Genomic DNA, 13928 nt, shown 5'->3' with positions numbered 1-13928 from the left:
TTTTTTTTTTTTTTTAAGGACTCAAATTCCATGTTCATATGGAAACAAAATTAAGATAGTCTGTTTAGAAGGTAAGCACAACTCACAGACCCAAATGGTCCACATGTGGCCAATGAGTTTACAGGTCAAATTTAAAGGGAAAGAAATATAGACCAGGAAGTACTAAAGTAGCCACTAGATCGGATTGCTTGTTCAAACCAATTTTGCCTTTTCTTTTTTTCTTTTTCTTTTTTTTTAATTACAAAGGGAGGAAAATTTTTACTTCGTTTAAAGATTGAACTTTAAACCTGAAAATGTACTGTCACTACTACAACAATTAAACCAACCTATGAGTAACTAATTTTGCTTTCTAAGAGCAAAAAATTAGCATGAAGAATATTAATTTAGATTTTTTGGATGAATCAGATATCCTCCTCTTGTTGCAGCTGAAATGGGTGTGTGAAGCAATATTGATGTACCTCTAAAAGACTAGTTTTGCTATTTGCTTGCTTTTGCTTCAGAATTGCCTTTGAGAGGATTTCGTTAATTTATTACTCCATGGTTTAAATTCGAAATGATCAGGATTGATAAATCAACTACTTTCTCATATACATGCTTTTATAAGTCCTTGTTTTTGGAAGAAAAAAATAATTGAGTTTATCAAATTATTCACCCAAAAGAAAGAAAAAACTAATAATCGCATATATAAACTAAAATCTTCCAAATGCGATCATCCTATCGCAGTGATAAGAATATTCTTAATCACTATAACTTATTTGACAGCTAACAACTAACAAGCTCAACAACAAGCACCTCATGGTAATATTTTCTACAATATTTGTTAATCACTTGACAATGTCTAACCTCTATAATTTTGTTCTTTTTAATAATTAAAAAAAATCATTAAGATTCATAATTCTACATAATTTTTTCTACAAGATAAATTATAAATGGTGCTGAATTGCCCTTTTCAATATATATATATTGTTTATGTAGTTATGATTTAATAAACTACCTAGTTCACCTTATAGTTGACTATGTATAGTAAGATTGGTAAATCATATGATAATTCACCTAATAAATCTTGTTCTATCAAGCTCAAAAGTTACCCATCCCTCACCCACTTTTGTCAAGTTCTAAAGCTCAAAAGTCATGCCAACACTTTTTTTTTTTTTTTTTTTCCTGCTTGAAAAAGTCATGCCAACTTTAAGCATGCGGTTTTGAGGAATATCAAACACTTTGTCACCCTGCCTAGTTTTTCTTCAAGAAATTGAAAGCATAGTTAATCAAGATTCTCTTTCCCATCTAGTAATCACTTCGTTCTCACCGACCAAAAGGTACAACCCCAGGTTTCCATGCTTTATCAACTGTTTCAATTTCACTTTCCAATATCTCATTTCGCTTACGCTCCAAAGCCGATTGCTTTATCTCCTCTTTATCAACAACCAATCCGTTTTTAGATTCTTCATCTTTCTTAACAGTAAAATATTGGAAAACAAAATATCTTTCTTTATTCAGCCATAATGCTTTCAAAGAGTCCTTCCTTATTTCAAACATCGGTGTACCCGTACCTTGCAACACAATGAAAAGTATCTAGCTCTCTAGTCTCAACTCTACGAAAGAGAAAACCCTCTTTGATTGAAACCTTACTTATCGATCAGGTAGATTGGACATGTAATGCTTAAAGATGGGTGGAATCCCTTGAACAAGTTCAGAATATAACATATGGCAAGGCCAAGGATTCTACAAAATTTCGAACCAATAGCAATCTCTATCATATTCTCGAGACAAATCTTATCCTCAAGCTCATAATAGTACTTTCTTCGGTACATATTGATCCAAACAAAACATTATGGTCATCTATGCCAAGGCAAAGGCAAGTGGAAGATATATCCTTGATCAAATTTGTAGAGGACCAAGCTTAGATAAATAAGCTTCAAGGAGCCAATTATAGCAACACAGGCAATGACCAAAAGCAGGTTAGTTTTCCATTATCATTATCATGATTAATACGAGGACCGAGCTTAGATAAATAAGCCCCAAGGAGCCAATGATAGCAACACAGGCAATGACCAAAAGCAGGCTAGATTTCCATTATCATTATCATGATTAATACTTGGAAGGATGATGTGAGTGTCATTACGAACACTACTGATATCCCCTGCACACATGTTAGTTTTAAAGTTTTTTTTTTTTTTTGGGGGGGGGGGGGGAATCTTGAAGGAAAAAAAAATGTCATCAATGATGTGGCCTCTTATGGACAGTGTTTTGCACATCAAATTAAATTCAACCAAAAAGTACATAAAGAATGTTGGTACTGCAAAGCTATATCTACCAGTGATGATTAATAGCAATATCTAGAAGGAGAATGTAAAGCTTGTGGTAGCTAGTTACAGTAGGCATTGCCAATCTTTGAAGTACTTCTGAAACCTAGGGTGACTCGTAGACGGACCAGCATTAGAAGGTAATGTACTTCAGGAACATAAACTTGCCCTTCATACTTTTTTGATATATGTACAACCTTCACTCGAGGGATATACCCTAATGAAAGAGATTGTTGGATTATAGAGAAAGTTCCTGAAATCATTGCTTGGCTAGCTATAATTGCTGCTGCTACGGCCACAACAAACATTGGCCAATACATATGATCTGCAACACAACGTTTAAATTAACCACGTGTTCATCATGTACCAAAATTAATTAATTAAAAAAAATGTTGTATTGGTTTATCATTTACCTGGTGTAGACTCATAAAATGTATCAGCAACCAAATCACGGTGCTTGCGAAGCCAAGAGGCTTGGCCAGTGAATCCAATATGAGAGCCAGGTATCAGGGTATGCCACATAGCACATGCTTTTTTGGATGGATTTAACTGTGAAGTGGCCAACATCAGCAAGCAGAGCTTCAATTCTTGCATTTTTGTTATTAAAACTCTGTTAATTACAAGATTTACAACCACCTAGTCCAATTAATTATTATTTTATGAAAAGATGTAGAAACAATTTGATATATATGTACCTGTTATGGATATTACTACCCCACCAAGGGAAATCCAAGCAACTTTTCTGTTCCTCCTAAAGAAGCAAATATATATTTTGGATTAGCGGCTTCAATGACTGATGGATAGAATTTGAAGAAACTGTAGATTCCAAATGCCTCCGATAAATGCAAAAACATCGACTACTTTGTCCACTCCAAATTTTTGAACCATGAATTAAGCAAATCAAGATGCCGACTGATATCCAAACAATCATATCTGTGCAAGAAAAGAAAAAGTAGGCACACATACACTATGGAGATTCTAATCCTCACTGTGAAAAATCTACTAGTATAAGCTCATTGATTCATCAATTTTGGTCTACATTTCCATGGTCGTAGTTGGAAATCTTTTTGTATGTTGGTTTATAAAACGAAACTAATCTTCCACATGCACATAATCTTAATTAGATCTTTTCAAAGCCAAATGACAATAATTCTGGTATATGTTGGATGTGGGTACCTTGAGTCAAATTTGGTGTAGCTTCGTTGATACCTCCAACACAAAAAGTACTGATGACTAATCAAGCGGGATCGAAAATGACAGCACGATTTAGGATAGGTACCCGCAAATACCGAATCGGGTTTGATACACACCAACGCCACAAACCATGACCAGGAATCCAGGAAATCTATAACACTCGGACCCAAGAGTTGAGTTGGGTGTCCCGAAGTCTTGGTCTGGTTCTCGGGTCCCATCTCGGTCAGGTTGTCCTAGAAGCAAATTTTAAGTGGTTTTTTTTCCAAAAAAAAAAAAAAAACTGTTATATTATGTGAATTCTATATATGGATCTCAAAATCACCTAAATATTTTCCATATTCTAGAACCAATCTCTCCCAGGAGGAGTTCTTCTAAACCCATCCTGCTCTTGCTCGGGATTTCCTGCAAATAGGTCAAGTCGAGACTCTAGAGTTCCATGGAACTCGGTCATGCTAGCCCTACCTTTCCTACGTACTAGTGTTGCTAGGCACCACATCTATCCTTATTATGCCTTTTTAGGGAAGAATAATAATAAAAAACCAAGATCATTCACGCTGTTTGTGAATTATATCCCTATCTGCATTTTAGTGATCCTTAAGTATTTTATTATCATTAGTATTCCTAATTTGTTTTTTCTTTTTTCAAATTTACTATAATAAGAAAACAACAAACTTGCAAAATGGGACAGCATCATAAGACTTCTGTAGGTTATACTAAGAATAATGTACATACCAAAACTGATAAAAAGTAGACGACAAATAATTTAAAAAGCAAAATGCATTGAAAATTAAAGTTCCCAAAAAAGTTGAAAGATCAAAATGTAACTATGGATATAATTCAACCACTAACAGCCCTAACTTCCTTTCTATTCAAATAATAATATCTTTGTTCTTTTTTACTCTTTCTAAGAGAAAATGGTGAGAAAAAGTAGATAAAAAAAAGAGTGGAGATAAATATTTTTGATAAAAAAATTTATTATAAGAATTTTTGCAAGTATAAATGAATTTGGCACAACCAAAAACAGGTCCAAGGTCATGTGTTTCCTGGAAGTTGGAAAAAACCTTCATTTACACGTGTTACTAGCCCCAATTTGTGCCTTCCTAGCTATGTGGAGTTTTATGTGTCTCTTTGTTTTGGGGTTACCATGTCAAAATTGTACGTGCAACCAAACAAAAAAAAAAAAAAAAAAAGTCAAAATTGTACGCAATACATCAAACTTGGACTTCTAGCACACATCAAACTTGTATACGGCATATTTACCACCAAAAAAAAAAAAAACAAAAAACAAAAAACAAAAAGAAACTTGTATGTAGCAATTTAATTTTATGAAATTGTTTAAACTCTGCGTCACTTCCTTGTAATGATCTAAAATTTAATTTGAGGGTGCTCCATCCAATCTATCTTCTCTAAATGGTACTAGTGGTCAATTTTACGCCAACTTATATGTACGGTCTACTCGACAAAATTTGGTTGATTAAGCAGTAAAGCCTTTTCCAAGTACTAACATATAATTAATCTGTAGTATATATTATGCTGATATATATTTACTTTATTAACAGCTATTACATTCAACTATGCGATTCATAATTAAGAACCTTATAATAATGAGATTCGTATAATTCTGTATAATTATGTTTTTTGCAACATAAATAACAATTGTGTGCTCAATTTGCCCTTTCGAGAAAAGGTTTCTTTGCCACAATTCTTTCATCTATTTGATATATATATATATATATATATATACTTAACAATAATAACAATTCACCTTACAAAAGCTTCATTGCTTAAGCTGAAAAGTAACCTCATCCCCTATACCTACTTTTGTCAAAGTGATCTATAGTTCGTAAGTCATTCCAACTTTAAGCAAGCGTTTGCGAGGAATATCAAACACTTTGTCACTCTGCCTCAAGTTTTTCTTCAAGAAATTGAAAGCATAGTTAATCAAGATTCTCTTTCCCATACCAGCTCCTTTACTAGCTATCACTTCGTTCTCACCTACCAAATGTACAACCCCAGCTTCCCATGCATTGTCAACCGCCTTAATCTCTCTCTCTAACGCCTCATTTAGCTTCTGCTCCTCTGCTGCTAATTGCTTTGCCTCCTCATTATCACTAAATTCTCCATCCTTCTCAACAGGCTCTCCTCCATTTTGATGATGCATTATCACATTGGCTAAGTAAAAATCATCCTTTATAAACTCCTTCAACTTTTCAACCAAAATTCTCTCAAAGGGTTCCTCTTCATTTCGAACATCGGTGTATCCATATCTTGCAACACATCGAAATATGTTTAGCTCTCTAGGCTCAACTCTACGAAAGAGAAACCGTTCTTCAACCGAAACCTTACTTATCGGTAAAGATTTAATGGAGACTAAAACAAGAACAGAGTGCAGGGCAGGTATATTGGACACGTAATGCTTGAAGATGGGTGGAATACCCTGAACAAGTTCGGAGTAGAACATGGCAAGGCCAGGGACTGTACAAAACCTCGAATCGTTAGCAATCTCTTTCACCTTCTCCGGAGAAATCTTGTGCTCAAGCTCGTAATAGTACTTCCTTCGGTACACATCGTTCCAAACAAACATTATAGTCATTAATGCCAAGGCAAAAGCAAGTGGAAGATATCCTCCTTGATCAAATTTGTAGAGGACCGAGCTTAGATAAATAAGCTCCACAGAGCCAATAATAGCAACATAGGCAATCACCAAAAGCAGGTTAGTTTTCCATATCATTACCATGATTAATACTAGGAAGGATGATGTAAGCGTCATTACAAACACCACTGCTATCCCTGCACACAGAAAACCAATTACAATTTGTTAGTTTTAAAGTTGCACAATGTAGAGTTAAAAATATATATATATATATATATACCAAAATGATAAACTATCATTTAGTATCACAAGTGGTAAATGTCAGAATTTAGAAAGAAAGAATGTAAAGCTTGCGGTAATAAATTACCGTAGGCATTGCCAATCTTTGTAGTACTTCTGAAACCTAGAGTGACTCCTATACAAGCCAGCATCAGAAAGTAATTCGCTTCAGGAACATAAACCTGCCCTTCATACTTGGTCGATGTGTGTGTGATCTTAACCCGAGGAAAACACCCTAATGAGAGAGATTGTTGGATTATAGAGAAAGTTCCTGAAATCATAGCTTGACTGGCTATGATTGATGCTGCTACAGCAACCCCAAACATTGGCCAATATAAAGGTTCTGCAAGACCATTACAAGTTAATTAAGAGTTCATCATACCAAAATTAGTTAATTAAAGAAAATGATGCGTTCATCAATAATTTACTTGGGATAGACTCGTAAAATGTATCTGCAACCATAAGACGGTGCTCGCGGAGCCAAGAGGCTTGGCCGGTATATGCCAATATGAGAGCCGGGTATGTCACGCAGCACATGCTTATTTGAATGGATTTAACGGTGAAGTGGCCAACATCGGCAAACAGAGCTTCGGTTCCTGAATTTTTGTAACAAGTGATAATTATAACTCTGTTAATTACCACATTTGCAACCGCGAATCAATAAAACATGATTATCATTATTGTTATTATTATTATTATTATTTTTTAATGAAAATGAAAAGATGTAAAAACTATTCGATATTTACCTGTTATTGCCATTACCACACCACCAAGGGAAATCCAAGCATCTTTTTTGTTCCTCCTGAAATAGTCAACTATGTATTTTGGATTAATTGCTTTGACAACCGTTGGATCGAATTTGATGAAATTGTAGATTCCAATGCCTCCAATCAATGCAAACCATACACATATGATTGGAGCAAAACTATAGCCCACTTTGTCGGTTCCAAATCTTTGTACCATGAATAAGCAAACCAAGATGCCTACTGATATCCAAACAATCATATCTGTCCATGGGGAAAGAAAAAAAAAAAAAAAAAAAAAGCACACATATTAGTTATTATAATTCGATTCTTCTAATTAATGGTGCCTCATTTCGATGTCAAAAAATCTAATATAGTATAACTTCATTGATTCATCACTTGTTGTCTGCATTTCATAGTCAATTTTTGAAACTTTTGTTTGTCTTTTGGTTATGAGTAATAATTTTTCCCCCATTGTTTTGGGGTTGTTTGGATACGTTGTATGTGGGGTACCTTGAGTCATATCTGATGTAGCTTGCTTGATGCCTCCAACAGCAGACAGAACTGCCAACAAATAGGGAAAAAATGAAACTTACAAATTTTTCAAAGTCAAATCTGAAAAGTAGAGCATTTTTTTCTTTTACTTTTTTTGTCTTATTCCAACAAATTCTAAATAATTGACGATATTTACAAGAATGTACAACAAAAGCTTGAGTTATTAGACAACAAACCTGAAATACAAGGAGTGAGAACACCATCACCAATGACCATAGAAGTGCCGAGCATGGTGGCGAACAACAGAAAGTACTTGGCAAACCTGCTCTTCTCCAGCTTCGACTTGATCTTCGATGCCCTCTTTAAACGTTCATTCGGCAACTCAAGTTTGAAATTGGAGACCTCTCTGTCCTCTGCTTGCTCGCTTGGAGTCAAACCCACTTTGGCATATCGGCATATGAGGGAGTACAATGCAAATGTCCCACCTAATTATTCCATTAAAACTTACTCATTAAATTCATTTTTTATTTTATTTTATACGTAATCTATTCTTAGACTTCCAAAAGAAAATTGGCATGACTTTTATTGTTACTGCTATTAATTTTTTATATTAAAGGGGGGAATTCTGGATTTCGCCCACTAAACTATTCCAAAAAGTCAAATTCGTATGCCAAAGAAAATACTAAAATACACGCATGTGGGTTTTTTTTTTTTTTTTTAAGTTGGAAAAACCTCCATCTACACAGCTTTAGCAGTTAAATTTTTCCCCAGTCTATGCCTCCCTAGCAACGTGGACCTGTACGTTTTTGCTTTTGGATTACAAGTCAAAATTGTACATAATACATCAAACTTGGACTTTTAGCACATATTACATTGAAATTAAATGGAATTTTCATTCTATATAGAGTTTCAAAAATTCACATTTTAAAGTCTGACGTTAGTTTTCCTAAATTGGTTTTTCATCTTTACTAATAAGCTTGTAAACTTATAACACTGAAATAGGACAACTAAAGTTTCCAACTTCGATTGTAATTAATTGGTGGAAATTACTGCGCGTCATTGACTTTCAATCAAGCACGCGTCAAGAATATAATATATCTTCAGGATAGACTTTCAATAGTAAATATTGAATCCGATCACATATTAAAAGAGTTTTTGGTCGGTATAAAAAATTGCAAATAAATGGTTCATATAAGTGAAAATTAATTAAATAAAACATATATAGAATATTTATATATAAAATACCAAAAAAGCATATTCGAATAAATTTTATATTATTAATTCCTCACTCACTAATGATAGTTAAATCTCGACTTAATATATAAAAAAATCTCCATGATACACAACTCAATAATAAAAATCATTATTTTCTTAGATAATAATCCCAATCCTAATCTCTTATTTTAATTATTAAAACAATATGAAAGCCAAAAATTACTAATCTAAATTCAAAATGGACGCATAAAAGTGATTCAAATTTGCAAAAAATTGAAACGTGTATGGAAAGAAGAGGAAAAATATAAGGGGCACAAAGACAAAAAGATATATATATATATATATATATTACCGTCACCGTTGTCGTTGGCCCTTAATACGATTAAAACGTACTTAACCAAAGGGATTAAGGTGAGAGTATAAAAGATCAAAGAAAGAACACCGAGAACGTCGTCTTCATGCTCGATGCCTTTGGTGAAGGTGCTTGCATACACATATAGAGGTGATGTTCCAATATCTCCATAAACTATTCCAATACTCTGGAATGCTAGTTGTAGTATCACCGACCAATCATCACCCTGCAAAACACAGACAATCAAATCAAGTTATTTATGGGAAAAAATAAATAAAGAAAATTGAAAAAGGGCCAGTAAAAAAGCAGTTTAACAACAAAACGCCATCACTTTAGTATTCCCAATAACACTATATAGCAACGTTGGAAAATGTAAAGCTTTTGGATTTAGATCTTTTTATTCGGCATGTTATAATAATTTCAAATTATCACAAGGAAAAATAAATTATAACTTAACTACAATTCGGAAAAAAAAAAATATATATATATGCATATATATAAATGAAAAATAAACAAACATAATATAAAGGCCACCGTATTAGTTTTTATCATATAATCTTTCTCACATGTATATTCTCTTCTGAATCATAAATGAATTTTCTGAAAACAGAAATTATTTGTTTACCATTCATTTAAAATTTCTGGTAATAAATAAACAAAAAAAAATGATAATAAAACGATCCATATTCGATAGTAATAATAATAATAATAAAGCTGAGTATTAAACCAAGAACATGTACACTTTTTTTTTTTTTTTTTTTCTTATTGGACCAGTAAAAGATGAACAGTTTGAATAGTGGAAGGAAGGAAGTATTATGATTAAAAACCTTATAGCCATGGCCGCGATGACCAGGAATGCGGCGGGATTCGATGTCAAGAGAGTCGTATCGCCTCAACCTGTTCCATGAAAGTTTCTTACCAACAAGTTCCTGCTGCGACACTCCTTCTTGCTTCTCGTCTACTGAGTCTTCTACTATAACTTCATCACTTTCCATCTCTCCCATTTCTCACAATTTAATGGAGAGATTGGATTTTGAGATCAGATATTGGACTTCTCACCGAGGACCGATCCTCTTATATATATACATATATATATATATATATATATATAGAATACACAGAGTTAACATATATATACATATATAATTGCAAAATGTGGGGCCCACCCACACGTAACAACTACGAAGGAGAACAAGATGAGGAGAGAGAAAAACTAAACTGGTGGAGTGGCCACATCCAAACCCAACGGGATGTCCGAGGTCACCCGGGATCTTTATGATGTAACAAGTTTTTTTCTTTTTCTTTTTTTAACAGGTTGTTACCCATATATATATATATAAATACGTATATTATTTTTAAGGGATAATTTGCCCATTTTTTATTATAGCTGTGACTTTCTTATTTTTTTAATTAGAATTACAATAATTTCTAATTCAACAAATGTTCTAAATAGGAGGGGCATATATGACAAGAATCCAGATTTTAAGGTGTGAGTGAATGTGATTTTCTTCCTAATTTACTTGAGTTTTTTTATTTATTATTTTTCCATTTCAGTTGTTTTTATTTATTAAGAACACCCATGAAAAATAAACAATTTTTCTGTCAAGTTACGCGCAAAATCCTACTACAATAGAAGCTAATAAATATATTTTTGTGGCGGTTGATTCATGTGCTTAGATTCTAAATTATCCCAATTTTTTTTTTTAACATAATTGCTAATTTCCCAATAGTTTTAAGAAATGAATATATTATTAAAATAATGGATTACACCATTTTCCTAGTGACAAAGTTTAATACGTAGATCATCTTGAAAGTTCGTCCATCGCAAGTCAAAGGTCAACATCTCGTGCGCTAATGCATCACCCATTTCTCTTGAATCTTGATCGACAGCTGTAAAACCGAAGCGGAAAACACAAAGGCTTAATAGAGTCAGTATAACGACAAACTTGTCCACGTGGCATAGATTATAATCGTAGGCCGTCGGTTTAGATTCTGATTACAATTTACAAGTCCCCAGTAATTTCCAGATGGGGGTCAGAATTATCTTACGAGGGCAAGAAATGTCACGTGCGACGTACTGGATAATCACGTGTGACACGTGCACTGGCTTGTTAGGTTCACAGGGAAGCTCCCCTCCAAGTGTACTTTTAGACTTTCTGGGCACCAATCAAGATACCTAGGGTTGTCAAAAGTTATGGCGTCAGCAAATAAGGAGGGGCCACGTTGCAGTTTTGAAGATGCTTTTTTTTCCCACGTGCTGACTTATTTCTCAAGTTTGTTTATCGTTACAATATTTGACTAGGCCAAAAGGATTCAATGAATGTTGGAGGAGATTTAGATTAAAAGTGTGCACAAGGATGCATGAGGACAATAATTTCCAAACGCCAATCCAGAACGTTTATAAGCCTCTTAAAAATATATTTAGAACTTAAAAAAGGAAACACATCGCTGGAAAACGCGTTCCTCATTAATTAATTAGATAATAATTAACCCGTATTAATAATAAAAGACCTTCTTAATTAAAATAATTAGAGAGATTGATGAGAAATTATTCAGTAAAATTGATCACCACTTTAGCAGTAAATCTGTCCAATTATATTGTGCCACTTCATCAATTATGATACATCATCATTTTTAAAATTCAATATAATTAAATTTCATTTCAAATCATGAGTTATTTGTTATTAAATTAATTTTTTTATTAATATATTTAGTTTAGAAGAATAATTATACCGTTTAGTTTATTGTATACAAAAATATATATATCATTTTTATTTAAATTTTATATTATGCATTTCATGCTCCATCTAAAGTATATATAGAAACTTATAAAATGTTATTATTATTTCATATTCACATTCAATATATATACGCGCACATACTTTTGAGGCTAATATGATAAATTGAAAGAGGAATATCTTTTTTTTTTATTATTTTTATTTTTGAAAATGAAAGAAATATATTTTTTTATACTTCTATTTATGTTGCTACTCTTTCATAAGATAAATAATATATATATATATGCCTTTACCAATTTTTCCAAAATGCTTATAAAAATAAAGCAATAGTGTATATTATGTTATTTATTTTTAAAATAAATTAATAATAATAAGAAATAATATTTGTATTTGCTTTTTTTTTTTTAAGATTGTTTGAGAATAAAATGAATAAGATGGTTCTTTTTAATGAAATTAAATATATTAACAAATTCATATTAAAGGAATTGATTTCTTTTAGATGAAACATTGAAAGAATTTGATTTGTTAACAAATAACTTATCAATTTAAAATATAATTATATTGAATTTTAAATATGATATATATAATATGTTATATTTGATGAATTGATGTAATATAATTGGTCGGATCTACGGCTAGTATGATACAACCTACCGAATAATTTTTTGAGATTGAGAGTTTAGTGCTTTTTGGCAAAACTACAGTGTGTAATTTGGAAATTGCTTTAAAGAAATATATGGTAAATTTGAAATTTTCTACTAAGAGAGATTTATTTGTTTACCAGATTCATATCCGCTCTAGTCATTAAATAGAAAGCGTTCGTAAGACTACCTTTATTCCTTCAATCAATACTAACTTTTCCTTAGTTTGTATTTATTTTTTCCCTGTGGATAAACCAACTACATATATAGAATGACAATTTGATGTCAAACTGCCTTTGCTGTAGAAAATGAGAGAGTCGACAATAATTAATCTACGAGAGGAATATAATAATGAACCTTTTCTCACGAAGACGATGGATAACCAATCGAGAATGATTGATATATAAACTATTAGAAGGAACAAGCTCCATATATATATATATATATAATTTTAGAGATGTTATGCATCCACTGGCTGGAAGCTAGGTTTAAGCACAAGAATATTTATTTAAGAATTCATAAAAACAGTAATATTTGTCTCTTGTGCTGACTTAATATTGTTAATTATTATCACAAAAAAATATATATATTTTTAAGGTCTTCCCCGCGCTACTGGTAACAACTAACAACTTAACAACACATATGTATAATACACAGTGTGTTTATGTTTATATAAATACACTATATATGTATGTATGGACATCATACTTTGACATTAGCCGCTCAATAATGTTTTATTAAAATAGATGTTGAATCAAAAACGTAAAAACTGCTCATAGCAATAATTTCCAATTTTTTACATCTCTCTAGTTGTTTTTGTTATTTTGGATTTTATGGAACATGCCAAATAAATAAATAAATAATTCCGTTTATATTAGTCGCAATAATTTCCATCAAAAAAATATTCATCTCAATTATGAATAATTGTATATATTTAAATGAATATTTCGATTCTAGTGAGGAAGCTGAGGGTCAATTGATGAAACCGTGTCCCCCTCGTCTTGCAAAAAGAATAAACGAGTTCATCAGAGAATATTCTAACTCAAAGACAAAATTGGCTGCGTGTATCTTGTTTGCGATCGTAAACCACTTAGTCAGATACTACAGAAAATTAAATCAACTTTAATAATTTAAACACAATCCATATAGATTTAGAGCTAACAACATGTTTGGATTATGTGATGAGGCTTTTCCTTGTTATCGGCGTCAAAGAAAGTTCTTGCATTTGCCTAATGGTGGAAAAAATCGTGGCAATCAAGTCTCTTGTTTAAACTACTACATTATTTTCTCCACATCAAAGCTAGCAATTTTATAATTCGAATAACGGATCAGGTTATCCTTTTCGGTCTAAAAAGCTGGAAAATGATGTGATTCT

The 13928-nt window shown here is 32.3% G+C and overlaps 1 protein-coding gene and 1 pseudogene across 1 annotated transcript; both read right to left on the bottom strand.

The window, feature by feature from the left end:
- Positions 1–1115: 1115 nt before the first annotated feature.
- Positions 1116–3715, bottom strand: LOC107426260 (potassium transporter 5-like; annotated as a pseudogene).
- A 1405-nt stretch (positions 3716–5120) lies between these two features.
- LOC107426278 (potassium transporter 5) lies at positions 5121–10256 on the bottom strand. The gene is made up of 8 exons (XM_016036405.4): positions 10002–10256; positions 9175–9400; positions 7844–8092; positions 7626–7676; positions 7116–7376; positions 6798–6965; positions 6458–6712; positions 5121–6287 (listed from the first exon to the last, which is right to left on the bottom strand). Exons 1-8 carry the CDS (start codon positions 10176–10178, stop codon positions 5332–5334), a joined length of 2343 nt encoding a protein of 780 aa, XP_015891891.1. The 5' UTR covers positions 10179–10256; the 3' UTR covers positions 5121–5331.
- Positions 10257–13928: the final 3672 nt, after the last annotated feature.

The sequence above is a fragment of the Ziziphus jujuba genome, chromosome 9 (assembly GCF_031755915.1).
Source record: "Ziziphus jujuba cultivar Dongzao chromosome 9, ASM3175591v1".
Taxonomy (NCBI): Eukaryota; Viridiplantae; Streptophyta; class Magnoliopsida; order Rosales; family Rhamnaceae; genus Ziziphus; species Ziziphus jujuba.
Note: the sequence above shows the minus strand (reverse complement) of the source record. Positions and strands in the feature narration are given on the sequence as shown.